The 16,053-nt window shown below is 37.8% G+C and overlaps 1 protein-coding gene across 2 annotated transcripts in view; it reads left to right on the top strand.

The window, feature by feature from the left end:
* Positions 1 to 743: 743 nt before the first annotated feature.
* Positions 744 to 16,053, top strand: part of TPH1 (tryptophan hydroxylase 1) — a 28,204-nt gene continuing 12,894 nt past the window's right edge. Inside the window, exons 1-4 of one of the 2 annotated variants that reach the window (XM_072619633.1) lie at positions 771 to 833; positions 6,688 to 6,820; positions 13,336 to 13,473; positions 14,789 to 14,972. In XM_072619633.1, coding sequence (XP_072475734.1) covers positions 6,755 to 6,820; positions 13,336 to 13,473; positions 14,789 to 14,972 — 388 coding nt within the window. In that variant the 5' untranslated portion in view covers positions 771 to 833; positions 6,688 to 6,754. Of the gene's footprint in view, positions 834 to 6,687; positions 6,821 to 13,335; positions 13,474 to 14,788; positions 14,973 to 16,053 lie in introns of both variants that reach the window. The other variant, XM_072619634.1, reaches the window with a different exon arrangement.

Raw genomic sequence — 16,053 nt, 5'->3', positions numbered from 1 at the left:
TAATGTAGGCTCATTGGTTTGCATCGAAATTAAAATTGTATTGATTATTCTGAACTTAAACCCCCCAAAAGGGCATTTCCATATATGCACACCAGAACACACCCACGCAAATTCAACATAAAACCACTGATTCTATTTCATATCCCCCTTTAAAAAGTATGTAATTCCACACTTTACTGTTAAAAATGTCCTGCTTGTCTGTTAAACAGCAAATATTAGGTTAATGATGTCACAGAATCATAGGATTATAGATTGAGAGTTGTAACGGACTTTAGAGGTAATTTTGCAGATGAGGAGCTGAAATTCAAGGAAAGTTAAGTGTACCAACTTTGGAGTCATGTGCTTAAAATACAAGAATTTTGAAGTGTCCGAGAAATTGGAAATAAATAAGAAAGTAGTGAGATTTGAAATGGCTCTGACCAGACTGGAGGACAGTTACTTGGTGAAGGAGAAACAGAGGAAAATTTTTGGCAGGACCTGGCCCTCGGACCATCAGTACCTTTAGTTCGCGGACAGCTCCTCGAAGTTCTACGAGCTATTTGAAAAGTCTGTAGAACACTTAAAGAAGCAAGTGGGCGTCAGCCTTCTCTCGAACCTCCCTGCCCCTCCCTCTCCTCCTCCAAACTTCCCCCCCCACCCCCTCCCTCTGCCCTCGTGTCTGTTCTTCTCATTGGCTCTATTTTCAATCCCTCCCGGTTCCATTGACCCACCCTTTCAGCTGTCTCCTATATAAAGAGGCTCAAATGGGCTAGAAGGGGTAGAACAAGACCATGTTACTGCGCCGTGGAATATCCTTGGACTCTCTGCAAACGGGACTTCAACCTCTTAGTCAGGTACCCAAGAAGGGACGTGTTGTAGAGGGGGGTGTCTGCGGACTGGGGATACTGAGGGTGGAGGGCTTCAGTCGGGGGTCTCCCATATGTTCCCTGGGATAGAGCCTTTGATCTCTTGCCATTACTGAGGAGGACACTCATTCAGCTTAGGGACCCGGGTGAAATTGTGACAGGAGTTTCCTCCCCAAGACATTCGTTTTCTCTCTTTATCCGACCCTTCCTTTCTTCCTTTATCCTTCCTCATAAGAGTTACAGAGACTCCTTGGATAATAGGTGGTCCCAGGCAGCCACTCTGAAACACTCCCAACCCCACCCCTGATCCCTGAAATGTGAGCTGGGTTATAGAGTCTGACTGGGGAGAAAGCAGCTGCTCAGAACCAGTGAGCGCTTCGAAGAGGATTAGCAGTACTGCATGTTCAGGGGTTTACAATGAAGCTTCCATTGAGGTTCTTTTCTAGGGAATCTAGTAATTGGCCTCAGAATTCATTGGATAGAAACTCCTTGCATTCTCTCCATTCTAACTCAGTAAGACCTTAAATCTACCATCTAATGTCTGCAGGACCATAGATTTTGAAGTGGAGGTGACTTTAGAGGTCATTAGATCTTATTTTACAGAAGAAGAAATTGAGGCTCAGAAAATTTAAAATGATTTTCTCAAGGGAGTGCATGTGACATGGCTCCACTGATTCCAAATTAAAGGCTACTTCCTCTATAGCTTACTTCCTCTCCATGAGTTTGGGAGATGTTAAGAAAAAGTGAATCTCTCTTTAGACTAAAACAAATAAATACACTATAACGGAGTAGGTATTCCTCTATTTTTTTGTGGTTGTACATATATGTGTCTTTTGTAAGTAAGTAAGAAAAGTTGGACATCCTCAATTTCCTTTACCTGTTTGCTGTGTAACTTTGTTCCTTGGCAGATGGGCTCAAGGCTCAGAGTGACAGGAACACGCAGGATTTAGAAGTCAGGAAACTTCATTCTGGTCTCACTTGAGCATCTTATTATCTGTGACCTTGAACAGCTTGCTGTGTTGATCTGAATCTCAACTTTCCTACCTGTGACCCAGGGTGTTGGACCACATGAGCTGCAGGATCCCTCTCAATTCTGACATTCTGTGGATTTGTGGTTGCTCATATAATGAATTTAATGTTGGACTAGGGTCCACTGAAGGCTTCATATGATCATATGATTCTTTTGCTTCCCTTTCTTATAAGGAAAATATTAGGGAAATGATGGCAGATTATGTGAGTAAGCATAATAGAAAGGATTTGGCAGATTACTTCTCAATGCTTCGTTCCATCCCATGTGTATATAGCACCAAATGAACTCTAGTCAGACATTTGTAGTAATAAGAACAGTAATAATACCAACTCAGGTTTATATAGTGACAGTCACTGTGTTAAGTGCTCTACAAATATTACTTCATTTCATCCTCACAACGACCCTGGAAGGTAGGTACTATTATTATATCTATTTTACAGTTGAGGAAACAGGCATTAATTGACTAGCTCAGGATCACATTACAAGAAAATGCTCAGGGCTACACTTATTTGAACCCAGGTCTTTCTGATTCTATACTGAGTGTTCTACCCATTGTACCAACTAGCTACACTTTTATACCATAATAAATAAAATATTTAAACTTAAAAATCAACATATAAAGAGAGAAGGATACTATTTTTCTAGATCAAAAAGAAGAAACTGCAAATACAACTGTCAGCAAACAGAATGTCAGAAATATCTTTCAAATACCCGAATGACCAGAGAGAATAAGAATTTGAGTCAGAAAAATAGGAGGCTGATTTCATGAAGCTAACTACTACTTAGTATCCATCTCACACAGAGTAGGTACTTAATACATGCTTTCTGAATTGAATCAAATTGAATTTACTTGCATCTTGTAAGATAAAACCCTTGAAGGGGGAATTTTTGCTATCTTACCACACAGATGGTCTATCAAAGTGTGTGTCTCCCACTTGTAGGTGATGGAGGGTAATTTTGTGTTGTAGGAGAGGGCTTTGTGGGCTGTGTGAGCAAGGTATATGGAGAAGTTGGACAGGCTAAAAAAGGGTTTCATTAAAAGTTCTAGAGACCTTCTTCATTTTTTCCTTATGTTGCCAAGATACCAAAACTCTATGTGTCTACCTGTTATCTTTTGTCCCAGCCACATGATCATCTCATCTTGTCTTCTTCCTATAACTGTTTATGACTGCAAAAACTCACCTCTCCTTTATGTTCAAGATTAACTCTTGATCAGGGAATGTCTTTTATAAGGGGATTTGTTTGAATATGTTTTTGGAAAGAGCCTATTAAATGTTTCAAAAGACCCTTTAATTCTTATTTATGAGTATCTCCTCTTACAGTTCAAAAATCACCAGAGGGTATAACCTTCACAGAGATCCTGTGTCCTGTTATCTGCTCCACCAAGAACTTCCTGTTGCTAAGCACTGTGTGTTCATCTTTCTTTGCTGAAGAAGACCATGCCATCAGAGAAATGGTGACATGACTTGCACTTGACTTTGTTTTTGAGTGAGGGAGGGCAGTACAGGTCACCAACCTCACTTCTTCTCTAGAGCCATCTGAATCCAGTGACCATATATTCATCAGGATGACTGGAGTTGACCCAGGATGAGGCAATTGGGGTTAAATGACTTGCCCAAGGTCACACAGCTAGTGAGTGTCAAGTATCTGAGGTGAGATTTGAGCTCAGGTCCTCCTGACTCCTGCACTGGTGCTCTATCCACTGCATCACCTAGCTGCCCCCTACAGCTAAAGCACTGTATAGTAAAATCAAAGCCTGTCAGAGCTGGAAGAGACCTTAGACCTTTTGGTCCAAGCCATTCATTTCTGTAAGTCAGTAAAGCAAGGCTCAGAGAGGTAAAATGATTTCACATAGTTAGTGAGGGGTTGGGAGAGGATTTCTGACTCCTAGCCCAGTAGTCTTTCTACTACATCGAAACTTAAAGCACTATTTAAATGTGTTTTTATTCAATCTCACAAATAATTAAGTGTCTACTATGTGCAATACATTGTACCAGGTGCTGAGGATACAAAAAATAAAAATAAGAATCCCTTCTATCACGGAGCTTATGGTCTACTAGGAATGGCAATGAGAAGGGACTTGTAGTGCCTACACTGAGTTTCAAAGTCTCTTAGGACTCTCTTCCACCTCCAGCTTGGGGGCAGCAGAGAGCCAGTGGTTAGACCTTTGTTGTTTTAGGGTTATCACCTCTCACATGTTGGTTTCATGGATTAGCCTAGATTCCTTTAACCGGAGAAAGACATGGCCATTTAAAAAAAATTTCTCTTTATTGCTATCATTTCTTTACATCACCTTCATTTCTGAATATATTTCTTCCTTTTCCTTCGTAATAAAAGTTTTTTTTTTCTTAAAAAAAGGAAAAAACAGTTCAGCAAACCAACCAATATATCAATACATCAAATGGAAACACTTAAATTCTTATTGAAGGCAGATTATGGACATGCCTTCTTTTGGAATTTTAAGGCAGAGTTTAGATGAAATTACTCAAGTAGACCTGTGGCGTCAAAGATTTAGGAATTCTCCTCAATCATTCAAAGCATAACCTATACATGCTTACGCAGTTCTTGTCCATGTCCTTCTATGTAGTCACATGGGCTTTCATTAAAAGTTCTAGAGACCTTCCTCATTTTTTCCTTATGTTGCCAAGATACCAAAACTCTATATGTCTACCTGTTATCTTTTGCCCTTGCCACATGATCATCTCATCGTGTGTTCTTCTTATCATACATTATCTGGATGACATCTTTTACTCTTATTGGTTGTAAGTTGCATCCTGTTCACAGCTACTACACATCTCTCTGTTGTCTTCTGTGTGATCTTCATTTTTAATTCTTCAGAAATTGTCATATTCCATACTTTACTGTTATATAGGAATATTAGTAGAATGTTGGTATTAAAAAGATGGGCCTTTGTTTCCATGGGAAGCTTGGAGTCATTAAAAGAACTTTGCTATTTCCTGATCTAGTTCACTCTGCTCTTCTGTTTTAATTCTGGGGGAAAATCATTACTCATCTACACTGTCTATCTTATGGAGACAAGCTCTATAGGTCATCCATCAAATTGCAAATTATAAAGCAACAGATATTTTTCATTCATTTAGTGTTTTCTACGTGGGTAGTCAGGACAAACTCTTGTGAGTGGTTATAAATATCTTCCAAGAGGCTCCACTATTCTGAGCTAGATGCAACTAGCAAATAGGATCTTTGGGAGGATTTCATCATCCATAGAGTATGTATTTTTAACTTAGACTCTGTGCTGATATTCTCCATCACAGTGATGAACACCCTTAGCATCTTGTTTGTATATTTGCCTATTTTATACCTTGTTTGTTGTTTATAATGGGAGGGTTTGAAATGGGGTTATTTCTATTGTTACACCTTACAAAGAATATTGAATGATTTTAAAGTTGTGGATGGGAGACACTTTTTTTATTTTGGAAAATAACTATAAAGACTGAATTTTGCTGTATTGAATCAAATGTTTTCCTCATAATCAGCAAACAATAAATACGTTGGGTTTTATATTTTCTACATATTTCATTCAGTTGCAAACAATGGTAACATGATCCATTCTTCAATATCATTTGTAAAATTCTATTTCTCTACAAATATCTTCACTGGGGATTCTCTTGATTTGTGTATAAATGGCTCATATAAAGATTTCTTGCCATCCTCATTTTCCTAATTTTGCATCAAAGTTACTGAGTATCTATTTGATATAGACATTCTTATCAAGTTTTGCAACAAATCAATCTGTTTCTTTATCCTTAGTAAGTAACATTGATGCATAAGCTTCAGTTATTTGCATGGTGGTCTTTTTCTACTTATAGTCTTATATGGAGTTTATATGGTAAATACTTATATTCATTCTACAATACAAGATGATCAGATATCCAGTGATATAATGTTTCTTATTGCCATTGGATAGATGATAAAGCCAACTCTGTCAACTCCTTTCTTTGCTTCTCCAAGGGAGAAGCTCTGTATCATCCTTTCGTATAGCTTGTACTTCCTTATTTCTTCTGGTTTTGTGGGCACAGTGGAAAAAAGTCCTAGATTTGGAATTAGATGACTTTATTTCAATCTTACCCCTGCAATTTACTATCTGTGTGACCTAGGACAGATTTACTTAACCTCAATGAGTCTCATTTTCTTTATCTATAAAATGAATTCTTTAGTCATGTCTGATTCTTTGTGACCCAATCTGGGGTTTTCTTGGCAGAGACACTGGAGTGGTTTAACATTTCCTTCTCCATCTCTCATGTAGATGAGAAAACTGAGGCAAATAGGGTTAAGTGACTTGCCCAGGGTCACGCAGCTACTAATTTTCTGAGGCTGACTCTGAACTCAGGTCCTCTGATTCCATACTTTATCTACTGAGCCACCTAGCAGCCCTGTAAACTGAAGGGGTTGGAATGATTCATCTGTAAGAGCCTTTTGGCTCTCAATCTATTATTCTAAGAATTTCATTACAATCAAGGAATTAAAACAGGTTTCAAGAAATCATACCTTCTTGGCTCAAAGGATCTCCTCTACACTCTCCTGAAACGGCAATTCCTTGACCTTAATACCATGAGTTCTTCTGAATATGAAGTTTCCATTTGGTTGTAGCAAATTACTACATCTTTAACTTCAAGTTATGACCAAATATTTGATTAACTTCTCCAGCTCTATGTCTGATATTGTTTATTGGATAAGGATCTTTCATTTAGAGTACCAATAGTAAAATTAAATCCTATAGATGGACTGAAAACAGTGTGATTTTTAGCACCCTTTGCCTAATTTTATGACTCTCTCCCCTGGTTGCTGCAGAAGCGGATGATTGCTGTGCAAGACTGAGGGAAATCTTGTATTTTTTTTGTCTGTTTCGTGAGTCATCATGGTCAAAAAAATCAAAAACCAGTCAAACAACAACACACCAAATCACCAAGAAGCCAGCCTACAGGTACTGAGTCTCTCCCTCTTTAGCTGGTTTGGTCCTTAGAAAACAGACAGTTTGTTACTGGAGTTATACTTGAAGCCTTTACAGATCGAACCCAAAAGAACTACACTGGCATAGCTTTTGAGAACCCAGGGTCACCTTTGTGCCATTATGGGGCATCACAGTAGAAACTTTGTGAAAGTAGAAAAATTTCAAAATAAATTTAAGTTACGCTATTATAACTTGCAGTTAAAATATGGTATCTTACCACATCCGAAGAAAGACCTTTTATATTCAGAACTCATGGTACATAAAATTAGGGTCACTAAAATGTCATTTCTGGAGTGCTTAGAGAAGATTCCTTGAACCAAGAAGATATTAATTTCTTGAGATCTGTTTGAATCCCTTGATTTGAACAATTATGTGACCCTGTTATAAATGCTTTTTATTTTAAAAATATTACCTTTTTTTCTGGGAAAGCACAACCCAATCTTTTGTTTATGGGTTGATCTTCAGAAATGATTTGTGCCGCTTGGCTTACTTTAATAGCAGGGAAGGGCACACAGGTGCCAGAAGATCACCCTACTGCCCAATCTGCTGGCTTCTGCTGCTTCACTTGTGCTCACTGAGGAAAGTGACTAGAGGTAATAAGTAACAGTACCAAAGCAGAGAATGATCAGGTGATGGTGACAGGTGGAATCTTTGACCCTTGGACCTCCTAACACAACTTGGATTATGAACTTGTAAATGAGCTTCAGAGAATTGCTTGACCAGAGAGTCTCTTAAATCTTTTCCAAGACAGTCACGTGTTTTTATTTTGGGAGGGTAGTTGTACTGTATCAAGTGACAAGGACATTGGAGGGGGCTGGGGGTAGCATGTATGTGGGAAGAGTAGAGAAGAGATTAGTGGTTAGATAGCCAGGTAGACATCTGTTCTATTTACTGTGGAGAGAACTTTGAGAGGATTTGACTCTGGCTGCAGCTCTGCTGGGGAGGACTCAGAGAGGACAAGTGTGGATCACTTGGACAAGATCACGTGGATAATAACTATCAGGGCTAGGGCTCTAACCTAGATCTTATCACTCCAAATGCACTCTGAGGACTGGATTTGGAATCAGGAAGACTTGAATTTGAATTTTATTTCAGAAAGAGAGAGAGAGAGAGAGAGAGAGAGAGAGAGAGAGAGAGAGAGAGAGAGAGAGAAGAGAAGAGAAGAGAAGAGAAGAGAAGAGAAGAGAAGAGAAGAGAAGAGAAGAGAAGAGAAGAGAAGAGAAGAGAAGAGAAGAGAAGACAGGTTTAAAACCAAAGACACTAATATAAGTGCCCACCAACAAATACCTAAAATATAAAATAATGAGCTATCACCCTTGTTATACTCTCTGAGCCTCAGTTTCCTCATCTGTAAAATGGAGATATTTATATTACTTGCCTAGTTTAGTCATAATGAAGAAAAGAACTTTGTAAACTTTAAAGTATAAATATGTGTCATTCTTCAAGGTCCACTGTAGCATTACAAAAAAGCCATGGTATTAGCTTTAGAGGAGCTATTTTATTAGGGAGACAAGAATCACATGAAAACTTAGGCCTAATACATTACTAATACGTTATAATACTAATACTAATACATTAACTATATAATTAAGTGCTCAGATGTGTTATATGAAAGCCGGTATAGTAAGCGGATAATAATAACAATAATAATAATATAATGTAAGTGGACAGAGAGCTGACTTTGGAGTTCCAAAGGTTTATGTTTGAGGTTACCTCTGCTATGCATCCTGTCAGTGTGACTGGGAAAGTCACTCTCTTAGTGCCTCAGGAAGCTCTCTAAGGTTATACTCAGTCAAACAATGAACAGTTTTTAAGAACTTTCTAGAAATTGTGCTAGACACTGTGATAAGCACTGAGGATCCAAAGAAGCCTTGAAAACAGGCCATGCACTCATGAAGCTTCCATTCTCATGTGGAAGCCAACATGTATTACAAATGGGTATATATAAGATACATACAGAGTATAGGAAGGCAGCCTTAGCAACGAAGGCATTAGCAGCTCTGGGGCCAGGAAAAGCCTCTTGCAGAAGATGGCATTGATCTGAGTCTTGAAGGAAGCCAGGGATTCTAAGTCACAGAGAAGGTGCTGTTCCACCCTGGTAAATACAGTTCCTTACCTGGAATTTCTTACACCAATGAAGCCTGAGGTCCTGTAAAAAAAAATAGATAAGTGCTGCATAGGACTTCAGAGAAAGCAGAGATCAGCATGAGTTCATGCGAAGGGTGGGACTTGAGAAAAGCCTTGCAGTAATTGGGTAATCAGAGATACAGGGGAGAAGTGTGTTCAAGGCAGAGACAGAGTATAAGTAAAGGTTAAAGAGGAAGAGAATGTATTAGATGATCTGACTAGAACAGAATGGTTTCATGGTCATAGAGTAGTAGGACATAAGTTTAGATAGGAAAGGTAAATCTGAATGACATGTGTATTACAATTATCCATATTAGTGGCCTATTCTCATATTGGGCAGTAGCACATAATCTTATTATAAAGCTCAACCACCCACCTGGGAACTTTCTTGATCTTCTCTCACCCATCCCCTACCCCTGCCCTGCTCCCTGCTGGAGCTTCTCTCCATGTTATTATCTTGGATTTATTTTGTAAATACTTCTATGTGTACATAGAATATAGGTTCCTTGAGAGCAGGGGCTGTTCCATTTTGTAGTTATATCTTAATGGATGCTGACTGATTGGTTAGCTAAATGTTGTATATCCATTGGCACCTGGCATGGTGCTTGGCGCACAATAAAGTTTTAATAAATGTTATGTGTCTGTGTTATATTATATTAGGTAGACAAGTTTGTATTTCAGCGAAGTCAGTGAATCATAGCTGAGTCATGAGTATGGGGATAACATGATGAAATGATGGTAGTTAGAATGGAGGATATTTGCAGTGGTTACAAGGATGCTGACCCAGGATTCAACCAAGGTGACACAGCCCTTCACCTGGTCTTAGGAAGAAGGGGAACATTACCAGCATGGGAGAGGCACAGATCTCTCCAAGCAACCCGTGAGTACATTTTAAGAGGTCTGTGGATTTAGGGGAAAATGGCATAATTATTTACACCAATCTTTAAAGATAAAGAAAGTGAGAATCCCATCTTTAACTGAAATTTAGCATTTCCTTTAGTTTAAAAACATGATTCCAAGAAGGGGTCCATAGCTTTTACCAGATTGCCAAAGGAGTCCTTGACACTTAAAAGGTGAAGAACCCCTGGTCTAGTTTATCCCCTTTAAATAGTCCTAGTTAACTTTTCTATGGAATGCTTAGCATCTTCCCTATTTCTTACCACCATCATTTCAGGAAGGAAAGGGAACTGAATTAGATGGAGAACCACTTTTCATTTGTCTATTTTTTTTGTGGATTTCATATACAAAAACATCTTCATCACCAGGTGACCAGCCTCCTGGCATTGGATTTCCACATGCTTAGCTAGGCTGGTCTTCAGAAAACAGACTATGCTTGTTACTGGGTCCTTATCTGAAGCCCTTCTACTGTGGTAGACCTTGCCAGAGCTTACTCTCTGCTACCATTGCCTTCAAGAACCTAGGGTCATCACTATGCCGTGATGAGACATTGAACAGGACTTTGTCAATCTTATATTTAGATGGCATTTTATGTGTTATTAAGCATTTTACATCAATGATGTCATTTGATCCTCTCCATAATTCTGTCAGATGGAGAAAGTATTACTATTGATGTTTTAAAGATAATGAAAGTGAGAACCCCAAAAGTATAACTACTGATATTTTAAAAATAAAATGAGGACCTAAAAAGTATTACTTCTTAATGTTTTAAAGATAAAGTGAGGACCTGAAAAATGTAACTTTTGATATTTAAAAGATAAAGAGAAGACCCCCAAAAGTATTACTATTGATGTTTTAAAGATAAAGAAAGTGAGACCCTCCAAAAGGAAGTTCCTCATTGACAGTTATTTTAGGTAGCAGAAGTGGGAGAAAACCACACAATTCAGTGCTTGGTTATATGCTATCGTGTAGTGTTCTCAAGCTTTCATGTAATTAATGTGACTGTCCTGAGTAAAATGGTAAGCTCCCCGAGGACAGAGGGGTATAGCTTTAGTATCCCAAACAGAATATGAGGGGGAAAAACTACTGATATTCTTTTTACCATAATGCACTCTTTCTCACTCATTCTATGTGTGAAGGAGGAAAAGAAGCTTCATGAAGAGTGCTGGCCACAGGTGTCAGGAAATCTGGTGACTTTGAGATTAACTTGCTTAATGAATTGGAGAAAATCACTCAGCCTAATTCCAAGTTTCTTCATCTGTAAAATGAGGATGATAATATCTCCCCTGGAATGTAGAGAGGCAGCTTGGTATAATAGACAGTGCTGGCCTTGGAGTCAGTAAAAGCAGATTTCAAATCCCTACTGAGACCATGACTAGCGCCATGATCTAGGGCAAGTATTTTTCTTGTTCTCAGTTTCCTCACCTGTAACATGTAGATAATAATGACTTCTACCATATGTGGTTAAATAATGGAACAAATATGCTTTGAAAAACTTAAAGTGCTATATAATGTCATCTAAAAAATTATTGTCTAACTGAGGATCTCTAAGCTAATATGTAAGGTGTTTGAAAAATGTCGTGTTTTTTTTTGTCAAGTTTGATATTTCCCCCTGCTACTCAGTTATTTTTAAATCATCATTAATCATTTACATAATGACTTTGTGTTTTTTTCTTAAATGCCTTAGTAGTGCCATTCCAAAGACTGTACACATGATAAACCTGTTTCTTCTCCCAAGAGGTCCCCCTCCTGATATGTGATAGCGAGAGCACGTGTTACATAGTAAGCATGAGTCCATGGAGATAATACCTCTGTGGGTGGATTTGAGGAAAGTCCTCTGTAAATTGTAAAGTGCTACATATACCAGCTATTATCATCACAATTATTAAATTATACAAATCATGAGGAAGAAGAAATCATGCCATTGGCCCCAGTCATTTTAACTGAGAGCACAACTCTTGAGAGCATCCAGAAGAGCGAATTTTGCCTGGGAATAAGATTAGGAGGGAGGCATGATTAAAGGACTAGGGATATATGTGAAACAATATTTTTTTTTAATGACCAAATACTTTTATTTATTTCATCTCTGTCTAGATAGCAAGATAGAAAGTAGTTCTGTGAATGATGTTGACTGACTGACTTTAAAAGGCATTCTACTTTTACTGATTACCAAACTCTTTCTTTTTTTCACCATATATATCATTTTATTTATTTATTTTTATTTATTTATTTTTAATTTATTTATTTAACTTAACATTCATTTTCACAAAATTTTGGGTTCCAAATTTTCTCCCCACTTGTCCCCTCCCCCCCACCCCAAAACACCGAGCATTCTGATTGCCCCTATCACCAATCTGCCTTCTCTTCTATCATCCCTCCCTTCCCTTGTCCCCATCTTCTCTTTTGTCCTGTAGGGCCAGATAACTTTCTATACCCTATTATCTGTATTTCTTATTTCCTAGTAGCAAGAACAGTACTCGAGAGTTGTTCCTAAAACTTTGAGTTCCAACTTCTCTTCATCCCTCCCTCCCCACCCATTCCCTTTGGGAAGGCAAGCAATTCAATATAGGCCATATCTGAGTAATTTTGCAAATGACTTCCATGATAGTCGTGTTGTGTAAGACTAACTATATTTCCCTCCATCCTATCCTGCCCCCCATTGCTTCTATTCTCTCTTTTGATCCTGTCCCTCCCCAGGAGTGTTGACTTCAAATTTCTCCCTCCTCTCACTGCCCTCCCTTCCATCATCCCCCCCCTGCTTATCCCCTTCTCCCCCACTTTCCTGTATTGTAAGATAGGTTTTCATACCAAAATGAGTGTGCATTTTATTCCTTCCTTTAGTCAAATGTGATGAGTGTAAACTTCATGTTTTTCTCTCACCTCCCCCCTTTTTCCTTCCACTAAAAAGTCTTTTGCCTGTCTCTTTTATGAGAGATAATTTGGCCCATTCCATTTCTCCCTTTCTCCTCCCAATATATTTCTCTTTCAGTGCTTAATTTCATTTTTTAAAGATATGATCCCATCCTATTCCATTTACTCTGTGCTCTCTGTCTCCATGTGTGTGTGCTTGTGTGTGTATATGTAATCCCACCAACCACCCAGATATTGAAAAGTTTCAAGAGTTACAAATATTGTCTTTCCATGTAGGAATGTAAACAGTTCAACTTTAGTAAAGTCCCTTATGACTTCTCTTTGCCGTTTACCTTATGCTCTGTTACAACTCCAATTTTTGTTCACACTCTTTCACTGCACTTGGGCCACTAAGCATCTGGTGGCAGGTTAATAATCATAAAAAAGAAGCCATTCAACACATATCAACTTGTAGGAAAAGAATCATGTTGGACTAATGTAATAACTTTGTCAAGGAATGAACACCCCAAGTTGATGCTTCTCAGATGGATCCAGTGAAGTCCTGCAAGTGCCTTCATAGCAATTTATCAGTATTCTTGCATTTATTTTTTTAGATAAATAAGATAAATGGTAACATGATTGAAGATAATAAAGAGAACAAAGACCATTCTTCAGAAAGAGATAGAGCAGCTATCATTTTCTCCTTGAAGAATGAGGTGGGAGGACTTGTAAAAGCTCTGAAGCTCTTCCAGGTCAGTGTCTTTGTGAAATGGAAATCCTTAAAATTATGCTTGAAATGTGTTGTTGGGTTTAATGCATCTTCTTCTGATGTGGGATACAGAGAACTCTAAGAAGAGCCTTAGAAATTATTCCTTTCCCCTCACCCCCAAACCAACAAATCCAAATCTTCTTTCCCACTCATGAGCCTTTTATTCTTTATTACAAAACTGACCATACCTAACTAAACTAATTTATCATTAATCCTCAACGCATAGTTTTTGCTCCCTCCATTCCTGTTCATTAACTGCACATGCCAGGCTCATTTCCCTCCTCCAGCCTTTTGTCATGTCATTCCTTCTGTCTTGAATGGCCTTCCCTCATCTAAATCTTATTCACCTTTCAAAGTTTATATTAATTCCTAAGTGTTCCGTGAATGCTTTCCCTGAACACCACAACCCTTGGGGAACTGTCTTCTAAATTCTGATTATATTTAGTCTCTCTCTCTCTCTCTCTCTCTCTCTCTCTCTCTCTCTCTCTCTCTCTCTTTCCTTTTTTCTCTCCGTCTCTCTTCCTCTCTGTCTCTCCCCCAGTAACAGAGATAAAGACATACATTGATGGCCTGATTATGTCATACTTGATTTGACTCCAAATTAGAAGGTACAGAAAATACGTTATACTATAGAGTCAAGATCCAAAAAGATCTTGGCAGACTAGAACATTGGACTAAATCTAAGATGATGAAATTGAGTGGGTATAAGTATAAAGTCCTACACTGAGTTTAAAAAAAATCAGTTTTAGTAGTATAAGATGAAGGGAGCATTGACATAAAGGAGTTTGTTTGAAAAAAAGAGATTTAGGAGTTTTAGTGGGATGCAAACTCAGTATGAATCTGTAGGGTCATATGGCAACCAACATAGCTAATTCAGTCTTAGGTTATATAAAAAAAAACATAGTATCCAGGGTTAGGGAAGTGATAGACCCATTGTACTAAACATACCACAACTGAAGTATTAAGTTCATTTCTATATTCCACTCTGAGCATGATAGATAAATTAATCGATAGGTAGATGAATTGATCTATCAGTTGATTGATTTATCATGTGCCTACACTTTTGCAAAGGTCTGGGGTATAAATAAATCCCTTTTAAGATTTAGGGGGAGAAAATAAGAAACTCTGTCACTGAGGATGAGACTGGAAACAATTTTGTTGCCCTTTCGTTTGCCGTTCCATTTTGTAAATAAAACAAATTTTTAATTGATCATAAAATTGACTATTATAAATTTAGTCAGAAGATTGTTTATTATTGAGAGAATTTCAAATGATCTTCACTCACTGATTTAAAACAGGAGAAGCATGTGAATTTGGTGCACATTGAGTCCAGAAAGTCAAAGAGAAGAAACTCGGAATTTGAGATTTTTGTTGATTGTGATACCAACAGAGAACAACTGAATGACTTTTTTGACCTATTGAAGTCCCATACAAATGTACTGTCTGTGAATTCACCCGATGCTTTTTCTATGCAGGAAGATGGTAAGTCTGAAAGAGAAAATATTCCCTAAAAAACCAAATAAGTTGTATTTCAGTAATTCATCAAGTATTTGTTGCTTGGGAGCATCTTCTGTAGAAACATGCCTCACGTTTAACACTTTAGGATAGTGTCAACAAAAACAACAAACAATTAAAGCTTAATGGGTCTTTGATCTCCAGAAACTCACAGGTCAATTGGAGGATACAACATAGATACCTACAGCTAGAGAACAGTTTCAAGGCAATGTCTGACTAAATGGCAGCAAATACAATATATCACAATTTAAACTGTTGATGTATGTGATGAGAAGGCATGGAATTTCATAAAGGGAGTTAATCAAGGAAGACTTTCTGGAGGAAATAAACTAATTTTTGATGGGATTAGGGTGGTGGGGCTATGGTATGGTTTGGGAGAGAGGAATGAAAACCACTTTCCTTCTTGATTTTAGACTGTTCTTTTACTTCATTTCTGTGGAAGTGAAAAAGAAATGGCTCTTGTAGAGGAAGTCTTCAGTAGAAGAAAACTAATTTCTAGTGGTTCATGTCCAAATCATCATGGGTTTTTCATATTTCTTAAGTCTCTATCGTCATAAATCTGAAACATTAAAAATACATGAGTAACTCTATCATCATAATTCTGAAACATTAAAAATACATGAATGACTTGCCTATACAGAGAAGAAATATATTCCCATCCTGTTACATGTCTAGAGAGATGGTCAAATGAAGGTTTTTGTCTTGTTTCTAGAATATAGAATCCACGATATGCTTTTGAAATAAAGCAAAAGAGCCATACACTTTATTGTTATTACTATAAGTTATTTTTGTTAAATAAGAGCTTTCCAAATGATTTGAATAATAAATATATTGCCTTGGCATAAACTATCCAGCAATAGTTTTTCTTTTTTTTTTTTTTTGGTAAGGTTTGCTACTGTGGATTCAAATTTTTCTATTCTGCCAATTATTTTTGTTGCGTGGGCCATCAATTCTACTTCTACAGCTTTTTTTTCTCTCTTACACCATTCAGGTATATTCTGCTGTGGTTCTATGCTTTCTTGGGAAGCATAGGGTTCTCTTTCTCACC

Source organism: Notamacropus eugenii, chromosome 6, assembly GCF_028372415.1.
Source record: "Notamacropus eugenii isolate mMacEug1 chromosome 6, mMacEug1.pri_v2, whole genome shotgun sequence".
NCBI classification, from domain to species: Eukaryota; Metazoa; Chordata; class Mammalia; order Diprotodontia; family Macropodidae; genus Notamacropus; species Notamacropus eugenii.
This window is presented reverse-complemented; position numbering and strand designations above follow the sequence as displayed.